Raw genomic sequence first — 24,956 nt, forward strand, 5'->3', positions numbered from 1 at the left:
GACTCAGTTTGCTGTACGCCATCCTACCATGGCTGGACAATAAAAGTGGAGAACCATCCGTTCCTGGTCATTTTAAGTATCCCCAGATTGGCCAAAGAGGCCCTGGTATGCGGATGTGCTGAGACTCCTGGATGCAGCTCTGCCAAAGGAGCGGGCTCTTCTCTGGCAAGGTCCGGTGGCGATGGAAGATCCGCTTCCATTCTTTTATAACTTAGCTCTTGAAAGGGCAAACCTGCGAGAGAGAGGTTATTCGGCCTCAGTAATTTTCAACTATGTTAAAGGCACGGCAGTTTTCCACTTCCCTAACCTATGTCAGATTTTGGAGAATTTTTGAGGATTACAGCTCCAAGCAGGCCCTGTCTCCTTGAAAAGCATACATCCCACAGATTTTAGATTAATTATAGGCGGGCCTGGACAAGTGACTGGCAGCTCAGTTCTTTGACAGTCCGGGTAGCAGCCATTGCATGCAGAAGGGGTTGAATTAAAGGCACCGCAGTAGCCGTGAATCTAGATATAAGGCATTTCCTAAAAGGGGTAAAGAGCATTAGGCCACTATTCTACCCAGTTGTACCCCAGTGAGATCGCAACTTGGTGCTAAGGGCCTTAGTCCAGTCTGTTACTCCTGGGGGAATTCTGCACACAAAAACTTAAAATTCTGCAAACTTTATATTGGTCAAAATAACACAATTTACATACCAGTCTTTAAGTAATTACATTTGAAATTATTACAGAAAAAAGTTATTACTTAGATATGCAGAATTTTAAATATTTTGAGCAGAATTCCCCTAGAAATTCACTGTAAGAGTGTCCCTTCTACTCGCTCTCCCTACTCTCCTGGCCACTTTGCCCTCTCAGTCCCCAACTCCTCCACCTACCAGTATCTCTCCCCTCCACCTCTAGGCTCAACCCCTTCCACTCTTATCGCCACTCTCAGAATTTGACCCTGTTCTCAGTACTGCCTGTCACACAGGCTCCCTCTGTCCCTCCCTCTCACACACATGCTTCCTCTCTCTAGAACACATACACCCTCATACAGGCTCCCTCACTCTATCGCGCACACACACACATATCCCTTCATACAGGGTCCCTCTCTTGCATACACACCCACCCAAGCTCCCTTTCTCTCTCACACATACACCCTCACACAGGCTACCTATGTCCGATTCTCATGGACCCCTTCACACAGGCTCTGACTCACACATACACAAACCCTTCACACAGGCTAGCACCCTCAAACACACACGATCCATTTTCATATACACGAGCTCCCAATCTCTCTCACACACATACACACTCCTTCATAATCTCCTTATATAGGCACCCACACTCAAACATCCCCCACCCCTGCTCTCTCACCTCCCATGCTCTCTCTCATACCCTCCTGCTCACCCCCCCTGCTCTCCCTCTCTCACACCCCTCTCCCTCTCCTCAAACACACACTCACTCTCACAGGGGCCTTCATCTTCGCTGCAAACAGCACACACTCCGTTCGCGGCGCATGGTGCCTTCATCATCGCCGTGAACAGAGTGTGTCCCACGACACACGGAAACCTTCATTTTCACAGCAAATGGTGCGCCGGGGCCTTCATCTTCGTGTGCTTCTTTCGCGGCATGCCGGGGTCTCCCCTACCATTTTCTGCACAGAATTTGGCAATTAAGAACATAAGAAATTGCCATGCTGGGTCAGACCAAGGGTCCATCATGCCCAACATCCTGTTTCCAACAGAGGCCAAACCAGGCCACGAGAACTTCTTAAACACCTCTATCATATCCCCCCTCAGCCGTCTCTTCTCCAAGCTGAACAGCCCTAACCTCTTCAGCCTTTCCTCATAGGGGAGCTGTTTCATCCCCTTTATCGTTTTAGTCACCCTTCTCTATACCTTCTCCATTGCAACTATATCTTTTTTTGAGATGCGGCGACCAGAATTGCACACAGTATTCAAGGTGCAGTCTCACCATGGAGCAATACAGAGGCATTATGACACTTTCTGTTTTGTTAACCATTCCCTTCTTAATAATTCCTAACATTCTGTTTGCTTTTTTGACTGCCGCAGCACACTGAGCCGACCATTTCAAAGCATTATCCACTATGATGCCTAGATCTCTTTCCTGGGTGGTCGCTTCTAATATGGAACCTAACATCGTGTAACTACAGCAAGGGTTATTTTTCCCTTATATGCAACACCTTGCAGTTGTCCACATTAAATTTCATCTGCCATTTGTATGCCCAATCTTCCAGTCTCGCATGGTCCTCCTATTGGGGCAGATTTTTATAAAGTACGCGAGCGCGTACTTTTGTTCGTGCACCCGGCGCAAAGAAGAGTACGCCGGATTTTAATAGATATGCGCGTAGCTGCGCATATCTTTTAAAATCTAGGGTCGGCGTGCGCAAGGCTGCGCAAAATCGGCAGCCTACACGTGCCAAGCCGCGCAGCCTGCCTCCGTTCCCTCTGAGTGAGGCTTCCTTCCACCACCCCCCCGACACGCCCCCCCCCCCCCAGGAAAGCCCCAGGACTTACGCGAGTCCCAGAGCTTGTACGCCCCGCCGAGCCTATGCAGCATAGGCTCGGCATGCGCAGGGGGTGGAAGGGGCAGCTTTTCGGGGGTTACGCGCATATCCCTTTGAAAATCTGCCCCATAATGCAGTGGTTCTCGACGTTTTTCCCATCGTGACCCACCTGACAGGCTACGCTCACATCTGTGACACACTGCTCATCACAATTCATGGCGGAAATAAAAAGTAAAGGTCCGGTAATTATTTTTATTGTTTAAATTGACAAGTTAAAGGTACGTATTCTGTCTGAACGAAACTGCATAAATAGTAAACATCCCACACCAAAACAGCACCAATTTCCAGCACTTAAACAGTAACCACCTTACCTAAGAAAAGGCAACACTGAAAATATTACACCAGGCCTTAAGACACCAATACATCTCCTATTAGGAAAACGGACCAAGTCAGGCTGCTATAGAGCCCTACTCAGAAACTACAAGCCAGCAGAAAACCTCACCTAAATCACATGGTGCTGACCCTCACCTAACAAGGAATAAAGAGACCAAAATGCATAACTAGAAGCATGCAGACAAAAACTGAATTGGAAACTGCAACAAGCCAGAGTCTCTGTATGCAGTGCAACAAAGGAAAAAAGAAACATCACCCATCCTTATAAAACAAATCAAGAAATATAAAATCAGTAGCAGTAAAACCATACTAACAAAAAGAACAGATTATTTCGAAACAGCTGATGAGTGGAATATCCAATAATTAAAAACTCATATAAAAAATTCTAGATACCAATAAAATATTTCAAAATAGCAGACACAAAGACCAAGTAATGAAAATAAGGATACAAAATTTTTTTTCCTCTGCATACCTGGAAACGTTTGATATCCAGGTCTCCTGAGATTATTTGAATTAGCAGGAGGAGGGGTGGTTTGCTTGGAACTTTCTCCTCTCTCTGTCACATACCAGCGCTCTCTCTCACACTGGCTCTCAATTACACACCTATACACACATGCTCTCAGTCACTCACATATACACATGCTTTTTCTCTCTCACTTATATAGGCTCTTAATTACACATTTACACACATGCTGTCTATCTTTTCACGCTTACACACACAGGTTTTCAATCACACACATACATGCTGTCTTTTTCTCTCACACAGACTCTCATTTACATGCTTACAAACATGGTCTCTCTCTCTTTTACACACAGGCTCTCAATCACATACTCACGTGCTCCCTCACCTAAACCAGCTCTCAATCACACAGACACACATGCTCTATCTCTTACTTATACACACAGGCTCTTAATCATACATACACATGATCTCTCTCACATACAAAGGATCTCAATCATACACACATACTCTTTCACACAAACAGGTTTTCAATCACAAACTTACACATAGAGGTTCCCAGTTGTAAACTTACATTCATGCTCTCTCTCTCACAGGCAGGCTCTCAATCATAGACAAACTCTCTTTCACAGATACAGGCTCTCAATCATTCACATACTTGCTATCTCAAACACACATGCTTGCTTGCTCATTCACTCGCTCTCCCTCCCTCCCCGGAACTAGCGGCAGCAGTAGCCTCCTCCCAACCCTAACCACCTTCATTTTCAGCCCTCGTGCGGAGAAAGGAGTTCTCTGAGCCGCGCTGCCCATTCTTCCGGCCGCGCCTCTCTTCTGTTCTTCGGGCCGACGCTGACCACACTAGCATGGTCTCTTCTTCCCGCGCACGCACCCGCTGCTCACCACTTCCTCTTCCGGGCCGCGGGGGGGGGGGGGGTAGGAAGAAGAGACCATGCCGGTGCCGCTGACTCCACCTGTTCTGCCGCGTTCTGCCTGGGCTGACAGCATTTTAAGCCCGGGCGGAGGAGGACCGGGGAGCAGCTGGGTCAGCAGGGGACCGGGAAATGTGGCAACACACTGGTGTGTTGCGACACACCGGTTGAGAACCACTGCCCTAATGTATCACAATCTGCTTTTGATTTAACTACTCTGAACAATTTTGTATCATCTGCAGATTTGATGACCTCACTCGTCTTATTCCTTTCCAGATCATTTATAAATATATTGAAAGCACCGGTCCAAGTACGGATCCCTGAGGCACTCCACTGTTTACCCTTTTCCACTAAGAAAATTGACCATTTAATCCTACTCTGTTTACTGCCTTTTAACCAGTTTGTAATCCACGAAAGGACATCGCCTCCTATCCCATGACTTTTTAGTTTTCTTAGAAGCCTCTCATGAGGGACTTTGTCAAACACCTTCTGAAAATCCAAATACACAAATCTACCGGTTCACCTTTATCGACATGTTTATTACCCCTTCAAAAAAAAAAAGAAGCAGATTTGTGAGGCAAGACTTTCCTTGGGTAAATCCATGTTGACTGTGTTCCCTTAAATTATGTCTTTCTGTATGCTCTGTGATTTTGATCTTTAGAATAGTTTCCACTATTTTCCCTGGCACTGAAGTCAGGCTCACTGGCCTATAGTTTCCCGGATCACCTCTGAAGCCCTTTTTAAATATTGGTATTACATTGGCCACCCTTCAGTCTTCAGGTTCAATGGATGATTTTAATGATAGGTTACAAATTTTAACTAATAGATCAGAAATTTCATTTTTGAGTTCCTTCAGAACCCTAGGATGCATACCATCCGGTCCAGGTGATTTCCTTCTCTTTAGTTTGTCAATCTGGCCTACTACATCTTCCAGGTTCACAGTGATTTGGTTCAGGTCATCTGACTTATCACCCTTGAAAATCATCTCTGGAACTGGTATCTCCCCAACATCCTCATTAGTAAACACAGAAGCAAAGAATTAAGGCCATTGCAGAAAGACTAAATTATCTTCCCTAAGAGCCCCTTTTAACCCTTCGGTCATCTAACGGTCCAACAGACTCCCTCACAGGTTTCTTGCTTCGGATATATTTGTAAAAGTTTTTCTTATGAGTTTTTGCCTCTATGGCCAACTTCTGCGCAGGGGGAATTCTGCGCTCCAGAGAAGCACAGAATTCCCCCAGGACTAGTCTGCCCTTTGATTCAATAAAACAGGCATCCATTAAGGACTTATCTCTGAAAACTTTCTTCCTTGTAGCAGTATGCTCAGCTAGACGCATCTCAGAGCTGCAAGTCCTGTCCTGCAGAGATCCTTATCTAATAATTTTGCAAGATTAGATTACTTTTTTTGCCCGGTATCCTTTCTAGCCTTCAGCGTTAGTGACTGTCAGGGAAACGATAGGAGCAATGCTGCCTTTGTGGCAGGGATCATTAGGACAGCCCTGTCCTTTTCCTGCCCTTGCAAGGAGTGCTTGTTCTCTTTTGGTGGTAGTACCTCTTTTTCTCACTCGGATCAGTCATGTGGGCCCTATGACACATTACAAAAAAAAAAGAGGGGTTTTGTGTGTAGTCACCGTGCTTTGGCGGTAGGTTACTAAATTGGACTAGGATCACACTCCCCACCCCCATAGCCCAGAGTGATGTCATAAAAGAGGTAAATGCATCAAAGTTATCACACTTCATTGTCTTCAGAATTGGTGTTGACCCGAATGCCTGAAAGCATTCTCAACATCTGGAGGATTCCCACTGCTGGGTTTACAAAAGGCTATCACTAGGGGTTTTGCTTTTTTAGCATTCTTTATATTAAGGATAGGAACAATAGGTATAGAATGAAAGAAAAGCCTTAAAGCCAGTCCTGTTCAGCAAAGAATTTCTTTCAGTTTACACAGGCAAGGCTGTAGGTCTGATGTACGCTGTCTAATTTTAATGCACAGATTATTGCATCGGCCTGGGAGAAAGGTCATTAAATGGTGTACCACAGGGATTGGTACTGGGACCTGTGCTGTTTAACTTATTCATAAATGATATGGAAAAGAAAAGGCAAGTGAGGTGATCAAATTTGCAAATGACACAAATTATTCAAAGTTATTAAAACAGCAGCAGATTGTGAGGGACTGCAACAGGATCTTGTGAGACTAGGAAACTGTGTAACTGAATGGCAGATGAAATTTAATGTGGAAAAGTACAAAGTGATGCACATAGAGGAAAATAATCCCAAGTACAGGTACTCAATGCTGGGTTTTGTACTGAGAGGCACTACTGAGGAATAGGACCTTTGGAGTCCTTGTGGACATACATTGAAATACTCAGCTGAGTGTATGGCGATGGTACAAAAGGAAAAAGAATGTTAGAAGTGACCCAAAAGTAATGGGAAATAAAAGGGAAAATGTGATATTTCTTCTGAATCAATCCCTGATGTGGCTACACCTTGAATACTGTGTGCAGTTCTGTCACCCCATCTCAAAAAAGATGTAGCAGAACTGGAAAAGGTGCAGAGAAGGACAACAAAAATGTTAAAGGGAAAGGAACATCTCTGCTGAGATGAGAGGCTACCCAGGTTAGGGCTCTTCAGCCTGGCTGAGAGGGGACATGAAAAAAATTTATAAAATCATGAGTGGGGTGGAACAGATAAATAAAGGATGATTATTTATCCTTTCAAAAAATATTAAAACAAGGCTTCAGTCCATGAAACTAACAACAACCAACAGATTCAAAACAGATTGTGTACATCACTCTCCACTTTGACAGCTGGGGTGGGGAGGATGGAAGGGAGAATTGGAGTCAGACAGCAACCAACACAGTCACCGACTTTTATGGTCTGGGGATACTAAGCGGCAGAGATAGGAAATAAGAACAGGACTGCTTCTACGACCAAGTCCAAAAGCAAAACAAGTCAGCATTGCCGGAATTTTCAGGAAGGCAGTAATTGTTTATGGGTTTGACAGTTGCTTGGTTTTTGATTGTAAATATTGTTACCCTTATCATAAAGATTGGGGGTATCTGCACGGACTACCCTTAAGAGAAACCTGGATACGACCTACACGGCCCGGCAGATATTACCATAAGAAGCTTGCTGGGCAGACTGAATGGACCATTTGGTCCTTTTCTGCTGTCATTCTCTGTACGTACCCAGATCAGCCCAGACTCCTGGGTTTTGCCTCCCTTCTAGCAGATGGAGACAGAGAAAGTTTTACTGACACTGGTATATAACCTAGTGTGCCACCTGCAGTCCCTCAGTATTTCTCTGTCTTCAGCAGATGGTAGAGGTGCGGAACCTGCAGTCTGTACCTAGTTTAAAGGAAAAAAAAAAGAGAAGTTGGTGATTTCCTCCCATGAGGTTGGCAGGTCCTGGTGGGGCCATCCCTCCTGGTTTTGAGGTGGATGAGCAGAGAGGATTGGGGTCCCTTAGTGAGCTCTGTCCTTCGTTGCTGGCAGAAAGCTGATGGAGCCAGTTCTCTCTCCTCCAGAAGAAATAGTGGAGCCCGCGGCCTCTCTTCAGTGCAGGGAAGTGCTTTTTCCTTGATGTGGTGTGTGTGTTTTCTCCAAGGGGTGAAGCATTTGCGTCCTCCGGTTTAGAACTTGTACCCCTCTGGGAGTCTTAACTTAGTCCTTAAGAGCATGTGTGCAGCTCCGTTCAAGCCTCTTAAAAGGGGATGGAACAGCTCCCCTATGAGGAAAGGCTGAAGAGGTTAGGGCTGTTCAGCTTGGAGAAGAGACGGCTGAGGGGGGATATGATAGAGGTCTTTAAGATCATGAGAGGTCTTGAACGAGTAGATGTGAATCGGTTATTTACACTTTCGGATAATAGAAGGACTAGGGGGCATTCCATGAAGTTAGCATGTGGCACATTTAAGACTAATTGGAGAAAATTCTTTTTCACTCAACACACAATTAAGCTCTGGAATTTGTTGCCAGAGGATGTGGTTAGTGCAGTTAATGTAGCTGGGTTTTAAAAAGGTTTGGATAAGTTCTTGGAGGAGAATGCTATTAATCAAGTTGACTTAGGGAATAGCCACTGCTATTAATTGCATCAGTAGCATGGGATCTTCTTGGTGTTTGGGTAATTGCCAGGTTCTTGTAACCTGGTTTGGCCTCTGTTGGAAACAGGATGCTGGGCTTGATGAACCCTTTGTGTGACCCAGTATGGCATGTTCTTAAGGGCTACTATGAAAATCTCACTTTAAAGGTGTTTTTTTTGGTGGTGATTTGTTCTGCTAGAAGGATCTTGGAGCATCAATCCTCGTCATGTAGGGATCCTTTTTTGAGGATCATGGACTCTGGAGTCTCCTTGAGGATGGTTCCTTCCTTCCTTTCTGCCGAAGGTGGTATCGTTGTTCCACTTAGGTCAGTCAGTAGAGCTTCTGGTTTTTCCAACTTTGGATGCGATGACACTTTATGCGAGAAAATTGCGACTTTTGGATATCAAGCGAGCATTGTTGCGCTGTCTTAAAGTCACTGACAGCTTCCGGTTGTCTGATCACCTGTTTGTGCTGTTGGAGTGATGCTTCATAAGGTGTCAGAAGCTACAATTAATGCCGTGTTTAAAGGAAGCCATAAGCTCCGCGTACATCTGTTAGTCGTCCCATCCTGGAGGGGTTAAGGGCTCAGTCTACCATTCTGAGGCGGCCTCCTGGGCCGAATGTCAGCAAGTTTCACCGCAAGAGATTTGTAGGGAAGCTACTTGGAAGTCTTTGCACACTGTCACCAGGCATTATCATTTGGAGGTCCAGGCCCCTGAGGCTATGAGATTTGGTGAGTGGGTACTTCGAGTGGGACTCTTGCAGTTCTACCCCATTTAGGGAAGCTTTGGTACATCCCAGGTGTCTGGACCAGTGGTTCTCAACCTTTTTTTTTGGCCGGGACACACCTGACAGATGGTTCTCACATGCGTGACACACTGAACATGTGACCATCACGGGGCTAAATGTAAACATGCACTCTGCATCCACAGGAATCTCCTCAACCCCCAGCAATGAGTGCAGAGCAGATCTAGGGCATTACCCTGTACAACTCGCCATACAAAAAAGATATTCTGGTTCTGATGACATCTCAGTAATTGCAAAACAAATTCCCTTTTCTACCAGGCAAAATAGCCTTGCTTATGAAAAGACAGTAATTTACCACTAATGCATATCCTATTGAGAAAACACAACAAATAAGATTGATACAAATGCCTACATGCTAGTAAATTACCTCACCTCGGTCACACACACAGAACTGACCTTCACCAAGTACAGAAAAACCACAAATTATAAATATGGAGACAGAAATTGGAATGGAAAAACAAAAAAGCCACTCTGCATGCAGTGCGAACCTGGAGAAATACAGCACCTAACAGACCCTCAGGATTTGCAATAACGCACACAGACTAACCCGCACAAAGTTACATCTGTATTATGGAACACAAACAGTAACAACCCTATCTAAGAAATATAACTATTAAACCAGACCCTAAACACTAATACATTTCCTATTGGGAAAACAGAATAAGCCAAACTGCTATAGAGCCCCATACAGAAATAATTGTAAAGCTATACTAAAAACATTACAAAACAGCTGCTGAACAGAATAATATCCAACAATTAAAAACTCATAAAAATTATTTAAACATGTCCAAATATCAATAAAATATTTCAAAACAGCAGATATCGCATAATACCCAATAATTAAAATGGCCGTCAATCAAGAAAAATACATTTAAAAAGCCACCTTTACTTACCCTCTCCAGCAGCTCTCCTACTCCTTTCCCTTGCAGGCCAATAGCACTCACCAGAAGCAGCAAGGGCTGTTGAAGCTCTGTCATCACAGTCCTCTTCCTTAGCACCCACAACCAGACACACACAAACACACCCCTCCAATTAGACCCCACAACCAGTCTCGGTCTCTCTCACACAAGTCATCTTCCTGATCAGTCTGTCTCTCAATCACACTTATGGTCTCTTATATACAAGCTCTTGATCACACACACATGCTCTCGCACCCATTCACACCAGCTCTTACCCAGGCTTCCATTCACACCTACACACACAAGCTTTCACCCAAGCACCCATTCACACCAGCTCTCACCCAGGCTTCCAGTCACACCCACACACACAAGATCTCACCCAAGCACCCATTCACAACAGCTCTCACCCAGGCTTCCATTCACACCTACACACACCAGCTCTCACCCAGGCTTCCATTCACACCCACACACACAAGCTCTCACCCAAGCATCCATTCACACCAGCTCTCACCCAGGCTTCCATTTACACCCACACACACCAGCTCTCACCCAGGCTTCCATTCACACCAGCACACACAAGCTCTCACCCAGGCTTCCATTCACACCAGCACACACAAGCTCTCATCCAGGCATCCATTCACACCAGCACACACAAGCTCTCATCCAGGCATCCATTCACACCAGCACACACAAGCTCTCATCCAGGCACTCATTCACACCCGCACTCATTCACACCAGCACACACTAGATTATATGGCAGTGTCAGTAAAACTTTCTCTGTCTCTATCTGCTGGAAGGGAGGCAAAACACAGGAATGAAAATTAGCAGATAAGAACCAATTTTCCTTTACTATGATAATTTTTCATTCAGCACTCTATCGAGTTGTGGAATCTGTTGCCAAAGGACGTGATTAAGGTAACTAGCATAGCTGGGTTTAAAGGAGGTTTGGACAATGTCCTAGAGGAAAAGACCATAACACATTATTAATGTTTATAGGGTTCATTCAGTAGGCCAGTTAGTGAACAAGTTATCTGGCTGAAGTTAGCTGTCCTGTATATTCAGCAGAATAAATGTCCTGCTGAATATACTTATATAAAGTTATCCAGCTACATGTAGCTGGATAACTTTATATAAGTATATTCAGCAGGACATTTATTCTGCTGAATATACTTATATAAAGTTATCCAGCTACATGTAGCTGGATAACTTGTGTGGCCAGATAACACTGGTAAACAAAGTTTATGTTTCCTTTAGGCTTTTTGGTGTTCCAAATAGATTTTTTGATGCTGATCACAGATATTACTTCAAAATTTGTACAATCACGTAAGGTTTTTGAGAAACGGCCAATTTTGTGTTACAATAATTGTGAAATTTTAAAACATTATCTCACATACATAAGTGACGCCAAGATAAAAGAAGGTGTTTTCGTTGGCCCACAAATCTGAGCTGTGATGAAGGACAGCCACTTTGATGGTCTTCTACAAGGTACAGAACGTGTTGCGTGGACAGCCTTCAAGAATGTCGTTTGTAACTTTCTAGGCAACTATAAGGCAGCAGACTGTCGAACAGGTTGAAAATCTGCTTGAGGCATACAAATTGATGAAGTGCAACATGTCATTGAAAATACATTTTCTTCATTCTCACTTGGACTTCTTCCCAGACAACCTTGGCGCCGTGAGTGACGAACATGGTGAAAGGTTTTATCAAGACATTGTCAAAATGGAGAAACGGTATCAAGGCAAATGGAACCCCTCCATGCTGGGTGACTATTGCTGGACTCTCATCGGCGAAGCGTCTGACAGTGATTACAAACGAAAATCTGTGGCAAAACATTTTTAGTTTTGTTTTCTGGTGCCAACATTGCCATTATAGCTTATGCTGCTACAGACATGTAACAATGCTCAATTTATATCGCACGTTTCTGGAAAACGGTACGTGATACAGACATAATAAATGCATATTTATGTTCAGCTTGTTAAAATCTACTTGTTTCACCAAAGGTTGTGGAGGAAATAAAATGTTCCCAGAAATTTGTTTACCAGTGTAACTTGCTATTTATCTGGATATCTTCAAAAGATATCTGGGTAAATAGCACTTTAGGAAAAAAAACCCCAAAAAACTAAAGGGGTCTGTGGCCTGATTTCCTCACTTACCTCCACCAAATGTAACAGATATCCTAGCGGGCCCTGCACCCTCCTCCCAACACCCCCTCTTAATCACAAACATCATGAGGACCGCTGTTAGCCTTCCCCCCTCTCCCAGGCTTGGTCATGGATTAGAAAAAAGTACTGCTCCCAGCTCCCCCCAATCTGCAGTCTCCATCGTCTCCCCACCACACCTCCCTCTCATTCCCTAATTTCTAAAAAATCTTTCAGGAGTGGAGTCTGCACTTACCTACTCCCAGCGAGATATAGCGCGGCTTCTGTCAAAGCTTCACTGGAAATGTAAACTACACTCAGTTTATGCTTAGGATGGCACCTAAAATTCTGAAACCTTTTCTAGCCCTTACCCTAATGTGTGTGTGGCCTGCGTGTCTGGATGTGGTGTGCTTTGGTCTGTCTGTTTCTGTCTTGCTCTAGGGGGCCGATGCAGTAAATCTGTGTGGAAAACGGGCTCTCGGTGTTGAGCGCCCGCTTTCCTGACGCCGCCCAGCCACCTCTCCTGGGCACGTGATTGAATATTTAAATGAGAGGTCACGCTGCCAAGCATGTCCTAGAGGCAAATGTGCGCCCAGGGAGAGGTGGCTGGCAGTGGGTTAGGAAAACGGATGCTCAATTTTACAAGCTTTGAAAAGGAAAACTATGTAGAAATCTCTGTGAAATAGTATAAGCCAAGAGGTAAACTATAAAAAAGTTTGGGTAGCTTCTATTAGCATGTTAGGGGATGTTGCTGTAAGGAATCATAATCTCTCCTCAGGTGCTGGGTGCGGGAAACCTGCTTACATTTGAATAGAAGTTAACTAGAGTAAAAGATTGCCTCATCTACCTATTTCACTTTGGCAGATCCTGCTTGATCTGTGGATTTGATTGCCTTTCCAAGCCCGAGCTCAAGGCAAGTTACCCTTCAGGTACTTAACTTCCCTGCCCCAGAGGGTGTACAGTCTAAGGCCTAGATTCATCAAAATATGATAATTATCGCATGGATAACTCCCGCGATAAGGAAAAGGGGCATGGCTATGATAATTCAAGAGTTACTGCACCATGCTATATTAGCGCTTTGCATAGGTACATTATTGCGCCGTGCATTGAAGTTATCGCACCCCGTGATATTTGTACTTTGCAGGTTGTGAAGTCCCCAGACAGACATTTCTCACTTTTGGGGAGGAGGGAAGTGGGGGAAGAGAGAGAGAGAGAGAGAGAGGCTCTCTTTATAAGGCTTTCATAGTAGTCAACTAGTTATACTACTATAGGAGGGCCAGCTAGTAACTCGAGGTGAGGTTTTGGGGCCAGTTTTACATGCAGAGTGAGACGTACGAACAGCACACGAAGATTTGATGTAATTTGGAGTGAGGAAATTCACACACAGATGAGATTTCTACAATATTCTCTCGCCTTAGCTTGATGGACTCTCTACCAGGGTACTATCAAGCTAAGGTGAGAGAACACTGTAGATAGCTCATCTGTGTGAGACTTTCCTCGGTCCAAATCATGTCAAATCTTCATCGATGACTACTGTGCTGTTCATACGTCTCACTCTACATGTAAAACTGGCCCCCAAACCCTAGGCCACCACCAAAACCTCACCTTGAGTTACTAGCTGGCCCTCCTTTAGCAGTATAAATATTGACTACTATGTGTGCCACCCCAGAGGCACTCTCTCACTCACTCCCACTCCACGCCTCTCCCAAAAATGCCTGTAACAGAATTTGTGATATTTATCGCAAATGGTGTTAAGAACATAAGAACATGCCATACTGGGTCAGACCAAGGGTCCATCAAGCCCAGCATCCTGTTTCCAAAAATGGCCAATCCAGGCCATACGAACCTGGAAAGTACCCAAAAACTAAGTCTGTTCCATGTTACTGTTGCTAGTAACAGCAGTGGCTATTTTCTAAGTCAGCTTATTCAATAGCAGGTAAGGGACTTCTCCTCCAAGAACTTATCCAGTCCTTTTTTAAACACAGCTACACTAACTGCACTAACCACATTCTCTGGCAACACATTCCAGAGTTTAATTGTGCGTTGAGTGAAAAAGAACTTTCTCCGATTAGTTTTAAATGTGCCACATGCTAACTTCATGGAGTGCCCCCTAGTCTTTCTATTATCCGAAAGAGTAAATAACCGATTCACATTTACCCGTTCTAGACCTCTCATGATTTTAAGCACCTGTATCATATCCCTCTCTCAGCTGTCTCTTCTCCAAGCTGAAAAGTCCTAACCTCTTTAGCCTTTCCTCATAGGGGAGCTGTTCCATTCCCTTTATCATTTTGGTTGCCCTTCTCTGTACCTTCTCCATCGCAATTATATCTTTTTTGAGATGCGGCAACCAGAATTGTACACAGTATTCAAGATGCGGTCTTACCATGGAGTGATACAGAGGCATTATGACATTTTCTGTTTTATTCACCATTCCCTTTCTAATAATTCCCAACATTCTGTTTGCTTTTTTGACAGCCGCAGCACACTGAACTGACGATTTCAATGTGTTCTCCACTATGACGCATAGATCTTTCTTGGGTGGTAGCTCCTAATATGGAACCTAACATTATGTAACTATAGCATGGGTTATTTTTGCCTATATGCATCACCTTGCACTTATCCACATTAAATTTCATCTGCCATTTTGATGCCCAATTTTCCAGTCTCACAAGCTCTACTCTGAACAATTTTGTATCATCTGTAAATTTGATTACCTTACTCGTCACATTTCTTTCCAGATCATTTATAAATATATTGAAAAGAAAGGGTCCCAATACAGATCCCTGAGGCACTCCACTGCCCACTCCCTTCCACTGAGAAAATTGTCCATTTAATCCTACTCTCTGTTTCCAGTCTTTTAGCCAGTTTGTAATCCACGAAAGGACATCGCCACCTATCCCATGACTTTTTACTTTTCCTAGAAGCCTCTCATAAGGAACTTTGTCAAACACCTTCTGAAAATCCAAGTATACTACATCTACCGGTTCACCTTTATCTACATGTTTATTAAATCCTTCAAAAAAGTGAAGCAGAATTGTGAGGCAAGACTTGCCTTGGGTAAAGCCATGCTGACTTTATTCCATTAAACAATGTCTTTCTAAATGTTCTGTGATTTTGATATTTAGAACACTTTCCACTATTTTTCCTGGCACTGAAGTCAGGCTAACCAGTCTGTAGTTGCCTGGATCGCCCCTGGAGCCCTTTTTAAATATTGGGGTTACATTATCTATCCTCCAGTCTTCAGGTACAATGGATGATTTTAATGATAGGTTACAAATCTTTACTAATAAGTCTGAAATTTCATTTTTTAGTTCCTTCAGAACCCTGGAGTGTATAGCATCTGGTCCAGGTGATTTACAACTCTTCAGTTTGTTAATCAGGCCAACCACATCTTCTAGGTTCACCGTGATTTGGTTCAGTCCATCTGAACCACCGCACAATTAACTCTGGAATTTGTTGCCAGAGGATGTGGTTAGTGCAGTTGGTATAGCTGTGTTTAAAAAAGGATTGGATAAGTTCTTGGAGGAGAAGTCCATTACCTGCTATGTTCACCTAGAGAATAGTCACTGCCATTAGTAATGGTAACATGGAATAGACTTAGTTTTTGGGTACTTGCCAGGTTCTTGTGGCCTGGATTGGCCACTGTTGGAAGCAAGATGTTGGGCTTGATGGACCCTTGGTCTGACCCAGTATGGCATTTTCTTATGTTCTTATGTTCTTAATCATTACTCATGAAAACCTTCTCCATTACGGGTACCTCCCCAACATCCTCTTCAGTAAACACCAAAGCAAAGAAATCATTTAATCTTTCCGTGATGGCCTTATCTTCTCTAAGTGCCCCTTTAACCCTTCGATCATCTAACGGTCCAACTGACTCCCTCACAGGCTTTCTGCTTTGGATATATTTTAAAAAGGTTTTACTGTGAGTTTTTACCTCTACGGCCAACTTCTTTTCAAATTCTCTCTTAGCCTGCCTTATCAATGTCTTACATTTAACTTGCCAACGCTTATGTGTTATCCTATTTTCTTCTGTTGGATCCTTCTTCCAATTTTTGAATGAAGATCTTTTGGCTAAAATAGCTTCTTTCACCTCTTTTTTTATAAGGCTTTCATTGTAGTCAACTATTTATACTACTACAGGAGGGCCAGCTAGTGACTCGAGGTGAGGTTTTGGGGCCAGTTTTACATGCAGAGTATTTCGGGTATATTGCACAGCTTAACACCAGGAAAAAAGGTATAGTTATTTCTGGCGTTTAAACATGTGTGATAAATGCCCCTTATTTTCATTGATCCTGCCCAAACCCCTTCCCAATCCCACCCCTTTGAATACATTTGTAAAATTTGCTTCTGTGCCGCACGATGTGATATTTATCGCATGCGATATGGCTATAACGCATTTTGATTAATGACCTTGTATGTTTGCATTGGGGACAATGGAAGGTGGAGTGATTTTGTCCAAGGTCACATGGAACATTAGTGGGAGAAGCAGGATTTGAACCGTGGCTTCTCTGGTTCTCAGCCCGCTGCTCCAACCACTAAGCAACGCCTTCTGGAATTTCCATATCATTTTTGCCTCCTCCATCACCTTCATTGGGGGATGCTGTTCATGAATCCGCCCCTCTTTCTATGAAGAAATACTGACTTATGTAATTCCTGAGTATTCTGCCTTCAGCCTCTTGTCACGCTTTCTTGTTCTAGAGCTTCCCTTCCTATCAAACCATTTGCCCATTGTGCATTATTTATCCCCTTGAAGTATGCTTGGCTGTCTCTCTCTTGCGTACCCATCTCTCTCCTAGAAGACATGTTCTCCTGGCGGGTGGATTGTTTTCCTTCCACCGCAATAGAACAGTTATTACTGTGTGCCCAGCAGCATGAAGGAGTGGGGAGTTACAGTTTCCAGCACTGACTAAAATCTCATAACTTCTGTGGCAAATGAGGATTCAAGCAGCGCCAGAAGTTTAGTGCTCAAACCGTAGGATCAATAAACATTTTAACTTCCCAGCAGTAGTCTAGGAAAACGTGAACCTTTGGCAGCACAAGCCCCAATAATTCAAGCAATGTGACAAGGCAGAAATAAAAGTGAAGGCTTGATCTGTCACAGGTATAGGAAAGGGAACAGTACCCTGTTAGTCTTTCAAAATGTTAGATTTGTTTTTTTGTGCTTAGATCTCCATTATGGTTTGACTCTACTGTATTTTATTGTTTTGTTGTTTTTAAATTAGATGTGCACCTTTTATTAGGATCATACCTCTATTTATAAATGCAGATCTCCTTCCCTACTCCTCACTCCACATTCAGTACTAGTTTACATGGGCGGTATTTCAAGGAAAGCTGTTGTTTTCTATTCCCATTCATACCAGTAAGGAAAGAGTTGATGTGGCAAGAAATGCAGCTGTTTCCAAGCGTATGGGTCCCAATATCTAATAAATAATGCTCCAAAGGAGAATTCAACACTCCTGCCATGATCCCTTCTCCCGCCTCCCCCAGCTTCTGTCTCCTGGAGAGATGGAGGCTGGGGATGCCTTTCTTATTTTCCTTTACAAAGAAATAAAGGTCAGCAAACAAGGTGCAGGTGATAGCTTTTAGGGAGTTAAGTCAATATATTTGTGACTAGTGTTTAAGCGCTGTGCTCCCTTCTATGTCCATCTCTGAATACACTAACACAGTAACCACACTCAATTCATACAGAAAAGAGTCCACCATCAAGCAGGAAAGCCACAACTTCAGAAATCCTTTTTTAGCACTTCTCAAATCTCGGGTAAAAGCTTTTAGGGGCTGGTTCAGTCTGTCCATCTGTGAGAACAATGATTGGGTCTGCTGCCTACTTCTGGGGTCATATATTGATCTAGATGGTAACAAAAAGAAGAGTAAGCGTCAATTTTTAGGACATTTTTTTACTTGCATCTTTCAGTCACGTACAATTGATGTGCAGAAACCTCGTACTTTTATTGCAAGTCAACTGCATGCAATGTCCCCTGGTTCTGAGTAGGCCGGGCGAACAATATTGATGTTGCAGTTTTTATGAAAGCCTCATTTCTTGTTTAGTGCTATGTTTGCTCACAGTTTCCTATTTCCTGACAACAGGTGAACCTTGAGTATCTTGTCAGCATTGCTGCCCTTTAAGGAATCTTTAACACACAAACTTCACTCAAACTTTCATCTTTGTGTTTTTTGTCATGTGCATATTTCCCCCCCCCCCCCCCCCCCCCTACATTCAGTAGGCCAGTTAGTGGACAAGTTATCCAGCTAAAGTTAGCCTGAAAACCTGGCCTGTATATTCATCAGGATAAATGTCCTGCTGAATATACCAGCACTATTACTAGAGCAATGCTGGAAGTGCACAGAATCGCACTGTGCTGCGATCCTGATATAAAGAAAGAGAACATAAGAAATTGCCATGCTGGGTCAGACCAAGGGTCCATCAAACTCAGCATCCTGTTTCCAACAGAGGCCAAACCAGGCCACAAGAACCTGGCAAGTACCCAAACACCAAGAAGATCCCCTGCTACTGATGCCAGTGATAGCAGAGGCTTTTTGGTACCGTTCATTCTGGTTCCTTGGCTCTTGGTACGTGAAAGTTTGGCCACCCCCTGTTATAGAAGGTAAATGCCATTAAGGCAAACAGGATTAAAGAGAATGTGTAATAAGAAATAGTATTTTATAGTTTCTGGTTTTCTCTTTCCCACACTAGGAAATCCTTTCTGGTGTAGTAGTTGTTATGAGTAAGGACACAATCCAGCACCATGGAATTTCTTTAACCATGGAGGGAACAGTAAACCTGCAGCTCAGTGCCAAGAGCGTGGGCATGTTTGAAGCATTCTACAACTCTGTTAAGGTAAGAAGAGCGTTGAGGGCTCTCTTTGGAACACCCGACTTCCAGACCAAGTGCTTCAGTCGTGTTTGAGCCACAGCTGCTGCATTCTCCTCTCTTCCAGTTATGACACTCATTCTCTGTCGACAAGCGGGCATAAATTAAACATAATGTATGGATGACGGCATCTGATAGTGCCAATACAGACCCAGCTCTCAGAGCTCAGTAAAGATTTTATTGAGCTTGCATGGGAGTTCCTGCACGTGCACACTCCCTCATGAGCTCCTCTGACTTTCTTCAGCCAAGTACCACATAAACGTAACCCAGTCTCACTCTTAAAAAAAAAAAGGTTTTTGGTTTTTGGCCTATAGTGCCTTGTTGCTGCTTTTATTTTTCTGCCATTACCTCAGAAGCCCCTCAGACGGAACTTTTAAGTTAATTTAAAAAAAAAAAAAAAAAAAAAGGTGTTTGAGTATAGAGAGAGAAACCCAAGGCCAAGAAGCCTTCAATCAGCAGTTCCAAGGAATGCATCTGTGGGCACTGATTGTTCATCTCAGATACATATTCCATCTGCTGTCACTGCCTGGGCCTTGGACCATGCCTTCAACTGTTACAGCTGTGGTTGGATGTCCCCTAGGGCACAGCAAGATGGAGACCTGGAAGAAGGAAGGTGCTGACGGGTAAGAGCACAAAGCCTCTGCTCAAGACTGAACAGTAGAGCCCACTCCTTGTCGAGGAGCGAGGCGTCATCAGATTCTCAGTCAGTGGCGTAGCCAGAACTGAGTTTTTGGATGGGCCTAAGGTTAACAAGGGTGGGCAGTAAGCATACAGGTCTGAACCCTACTGGTTGCAGTCTTATTAATAAATAATGCCTTAGCATCCATCTTACAATGGGTTCCTAAGTAATCTACAACAGCCCTCATGCATCATGAGTGAAACTTTATTTTAGAATATTTTAATCCAATTCTTTCAAGCACTTTACCAACATTAAAAATTCATTATTAATCTGTATTAACTTTTATATGTATTGCAATTAATTAAATAAACAAGAATAGATAAAAAGCAGATCAAACATCAGATGCAGTCAATTATGTCATACAACAAATATCAATATATTCTTTCTAGAATCCTCTTTCCAGAAAGGCAGAGATCTTCACAACGACAATAAATAATCATGAGAACAGGTGCAGAGCAAAAGCAAGACAGTTGACATTAGAACCCAACATGAAAAAAAAGCTAGATTCAAATTCAGGAGTCACCTTGGGCAATAATATTGCTGATGGAATTCCCTAAACCTATCTGTGATTTTATTCGACTCAAATAACAGTAACCCTTCTTTAGGGGATAATTTTCAAAGGGATATCCCTGCAGGACAAGCTCTTTGAAAACTGGATGTTTCTCTCCGAGGTAGGAAAAAGTGGCAGCCTTGGGGGCAGGGTTAGGACAGGCCGACTGAAGCGCACCAAGGATTCCATTTTAAGATCCCTGTGCATGTTTTATCCCGCACACTTTTTGCATGTGCCGATTTTGTTCAGGATAACAAATCTTTGTGGCACCAGCCTGCCACTGGGGTTTCCCTCTGAGAATCAGCTTGTAGGCCCATAGGATAGAATGTAATTGCAGGCCTTCAGGCACCCTGGACAGTATGAAAATTGCCATGTTAATGATAGGGATTCATTTTTTTTCTAATGCTGAAGTTTCAGAACTAACGACTTCTCAGCCTTGTTGCCTTTCTCAAACTGCTTTTGCTTCCTCAACCCAAATGCCAATTTATCACATAATAAATTAGGTTGCCCTTTTTAGCCAATAATTCTCTGTGTATTGTTTCTGTAGGCTTATTTTTATTTTCTTGTCTGATCTTTTTCCAGTACATGGCAATTCTAATATGATTCCTTGTAAAGACTGCTTTAAATCATTCCATAATATATTCAACCTTTCATGTCCATTATAGTTCTCCTGAAAATAATTCTCTCTAATGGTTTTAAAAGCTCCATGGATTTTAGTTAGAAGTTATTTATTCATTACAAATGTAAGGTAGAGGGCACAGATCTCCTCCTTCAATAGAAAACTGGAAAAATCTCCTGAAAAACTTCAGATGAGTCTTCCGGACTCCAAACAGCAGCTCACAAGTCTAAAGTCAGATCTTGAACAGAACTAACAGCAAATGAGACTAACTCCTTTTTCACCAACTAGCCTCTGGGTCTTCTCCACTTTGGACCCTACAAGACTCCTGGATGCCTGAGAGCTCCTCCTTTGAGCCTTAGGCACACATCTAAGACAGGATAGGAGAAAAGAATACAAGCCAAAGAGGGCGGATGAGTCTTGTGAAATGCACCCTTCTGAAGACGCCTTGCACTGGGGAGTGCCAGATCACGATACTCTGTACATAGTAGGGGACATTTTGACACCCTTACCTATGTATCTTGTCATTTTTTATATGAGCACACAGCTGTGCTTGCCCGATCTCTCACAATCAGGGACATCTCACACTGGGTCCTGGTGCCAACAGATTGCTGGCTTTTATCAGGAGATCTCATCTACTCGCGTCATCCCATTTGTTGTAATCCGCTTTGAGACTAACTTGGAAAAAGGCGGAGTATCAAACATATATAATAAATGTATCTGCCTCTCCCCCACTTCTTTCCTCTACCCTTCCCTAGCCTCCGCCACACTCTCCTTTCCTGAAGTCACAGTGGAGGAAACTGCTTGTCGTCTCTCTTCCTCTAAACTCGCTACTTGTTCCTCTGACTCTGTCGTCCCCCCCCCCGATTCCTCAGCTCCATCTCCACAGCAATCATCCCTTCTATCTGTCATATCCTCAGTCTATCACTTTCCACTGCTACTGTTCCTGCTGCCTTCAAACATGCTGTAATTGTACCACTCCTTAAAAAAATCCTCACTGGATCCAACCTGTCCTGCCAACTATCATCAAAATATCCCTTTGTCCTTTTGCCTACGAACTATTTGAATGTGCTGTGCTGTTCATCGCTGCTGTCTTGACTTTTTACATCTCAAGCCATTCTTGATCCATTCTAATCTGGTTTTCGCCCTCCTCATTCAACTGAAATAGCCCTTGCCAAAATTTCCACTGACCTGTTTATGGCTAAAGCTAAAGGTCTTTACACTGTTCTTATCCTCCTTGACCTGTCTGCTGCTTTTGACGCTGTTGATCACCACCTACTCTTGATGCTTTGTCCTTGCTTGGATTTTGGGACTCTGTCCTGTCTTGGTTCTCTTCTTACCTCTCCCATCGCACTTTTAGCATTTCCTCTGTTGGATCCTTCCTCTACTGCCATTCCAATATCAATTGTTGTGCCTCAGGGCTCTGTCCTGGGCCCTCTTCTCTTCTCAATATATACTAATTCCCTTGGTGCTCTGATTTCCTCTCATAGCTTTCAATACCATTTTTATGCTGATGACTCCCAGATCTCCCTTTTGTACACCAGAAATTTCACCAGAAATCCAGTCCCGGATGCTTGTCTGGCATTACTGCCTGGATGTCCCACCACCACCTTAAACTTAACATGGCCAAGACGGAGCTCCTTATCTTCCCCCCCCAAGCCCACCTTCCCTCTTCCTCCTTTCTCTGTTTCTGTGGATAACATGATCGTGATCCCTGTCCTACCAGTCCGTAACCTTGGAGTCCTCTTCTCTCTTTCTCTATGCATATCCAAAACACAGCTAAAAGTGTCATTTTTCTTTATAACATTGCCAAAATCTGCCCTTTCCTTTCTGAGCACACTACCAGAACCCTTATCCATTCTCTCATCTCCTCCCACTTAGACTATTGCAACCTGCTCCTCATAGATTTCCCAGCAAGCCATCTTTCTACACTGCAATTTGTCCTAAATTCAGCTGCGCGACTTATCTTTCGCCCAAGTCACTATGCTCACATAACCCCTCTTCCGAAGTCACTGAATTGGCTCCCTATCCACTCCTGCATACAGTTAAGAAAATGCCATACTGGGTCAGACCAAGGGTCCATCAAGCAACCCTTTCTCACCTACAAATGCCTTCACTCTGCAGCACCTCATTACCTTTCCTTTCTTATCTCTTTCTACACCCCTTCTCGTGCACTCTACCTGTGGTATAAGTCACTCCTATCTGTGTTCTTCTCCTCTTCTGCCAATTCCAGACACCGTTCTTTTGACCTAGATGCACCGTGTGCTTGGAACTGTCTTCCTGAACTGGTGCGCCATGCTCCCTCTCTCGCCTTGTTTAAATCCCATCTAAAGACCTACCTTTTGAAACCACTTTTAAATCTTATGCCTTATTGTCTGCTTTTAGTCTTAACTAAAAAAAACTTAACATTAAACGGCGCCAGAACACCGGGTGCCTGCGCACAGGGATGCCACACACCATCACCACCGGGCTCCCTGAAATAACTAACAGTGATGAGAAAGACAGAAAGAAAGAAAAAAAGGTGAAAGAATTCATCTGGAACTGAGAGGGGAGGGGCGGTGTGTGATCCTTGATTGAGAGACCCGACCCGCCCCCCCTCTGATGTCACTGAGGACTGTGACGGACATTAAACGGCGCCAGAACACCAGGCGTCGCGCGCTGAAGGGGCACTCCCCTTTGTGCTTCCCTTCTTGCATCCCGTAGTGTTAGCCATTCCCCATGTTCTTTTATATCCCTTGTTAACAATCCCCATATTTAAATGTTTAATGTATTTGACAAAGGTAACGCATAAGTTCCTGCAAATTTTGTTTAAATGTAAACCGATGTGATATGTAAAATCGAACACCGGTATATAAAAGTAAATAACTAACTTTCTTTTCTTTTTAATCATTGTCTTGCTTTGTGAAATACCCCAAGTCTCTTGTCCTGTGTTTGTCTTATTAGATTTTCAGCTCTATTGAGCAGGGACTGTCTTTTTGTATGTTCGTACTGCACTGCAAATGTCGTGTAGCGCTCTAGAAATGTTTAGTAAGTAGTAGCAAATTGATTCTTGCACAGTATGCTGCCTGACTGGGTTTCTTTCTCCTACCTCTTTCTTCTTGTAAGCAGCTGGAGCAGTTCACTGTATTTCTACCGCCCACTGAGTGCTGAGGCCTTCTCCCAGGCAACTCTTTAGCACTCCGACCCAAGAAACTTCACACTTTTTTTGCTTTATGGTTGGGTTTAGTAATTCTGTCCCTGTTCTAGACAACTATTAATGTATAACGGAAGTGGCTATAAGATTTATGCCAAGTAAAAGGAGGAGAGAAATGATTAGGCAGCCAAGTCATTTTACACTATGTTGAAGCTACCAGCCTGGCTGCTTTCAGAAAAACCAAGCAGCTAAATTTTGTGAATATTTTCTGTATTTTGGTTCTTTGGTACCAGAAAATTTAGATCTTGCACTGCAGTCTGTTTTCGTTTACTCTATCTAATGGTTTGTCTTCAGCCGATCCAGATCATCAGCAACACAATGGAAATGGTAAAACCAGGAAAACTTCCCACTGGCAAAATTGAAATTCCTTTTGAGTTCCCACTGCATTCGAAAGGCAACAAAGTGTTATATGAGACATATCATGGAGTCTTTGTCAATATTCAGGTAAGACAGATACTGTTGTCCAAGGCTTGAAATTTTCTGCGCATCTGCTTAAGAGCAAAGTTTAAAGCACATATTTGGCCCCAGGAAGAGTTAGCCTGCTACCTTAAGATGACATTTTTGGATCATGGGCTAAGAGGCCCATGGGGAGAACAGTAGAGGAATGAAACGGGGAATGAGTTTTGCAACCCACAATTTTCTCTCTTCTTCCAGTTGCACTAATTTCTGTTCATGTGCTGCTGTGTATGTTGCAGTTTCTTCCTGGTCAATTTTTTTCTGCTGATGCTATTTTAGATTAACTGTCTCCTCTCCTAAGATGGCTGCCATATAGTTTAGCAGCAGTAAAAATCCAAGATTGATTCTTAGAAGGCTGCTGAACCAGTTCTTGTTGAGCTGCT

The 24,956-nt window shown here is 43.4% G+C and overlaps 1 protein-coding gene across 3 annotated transcripts in view; it reads left to right on the plus strand.

The window, feature by feature from the left end:
* The window catches only part of VPS26C (VPS26 endosomal protein sorting factor C), a 92,712-nt gene that overhangs the window by 23,361 nt on the left and 44,395 nt on the right, over positions 1-24,956 (plus strand). For 2 of the 3 annotated variants that reach the window (XM_029603456.1, XM_029603457.1), the window contains 2 exons: positions 18,903-19,046; positions 24,412-24,561. In XM_029603456.1, the coding sequence (XP_029459316.1) occupies positions 18,903-19,046; positions 24,412-24,561 (294 nt within the window). The remainder of the gene's footprint in view (positions 1-18,902; positions 19,047-24,411; positions 24,562-24,956) is intronic. The other variant, XM_029603458.1, reaches the window with a different exon arrangement.

This window comes from Rhinatrema bivittatum, chromosome 5 (assembly GCF_901001135.1).
Source record: "Rhinatrema bivittatum chromosome 5, aRhiBiv1.1, whole genome shotgun sequence".
NCBI classification, from domain to species: domain Eukaryota; kingdom Metazoa; phylum Chordata; class Amphibia; order Gymnophiona; family Rhinatrematidae; genus Rhinatrema; species Rhinatrema bivittatum.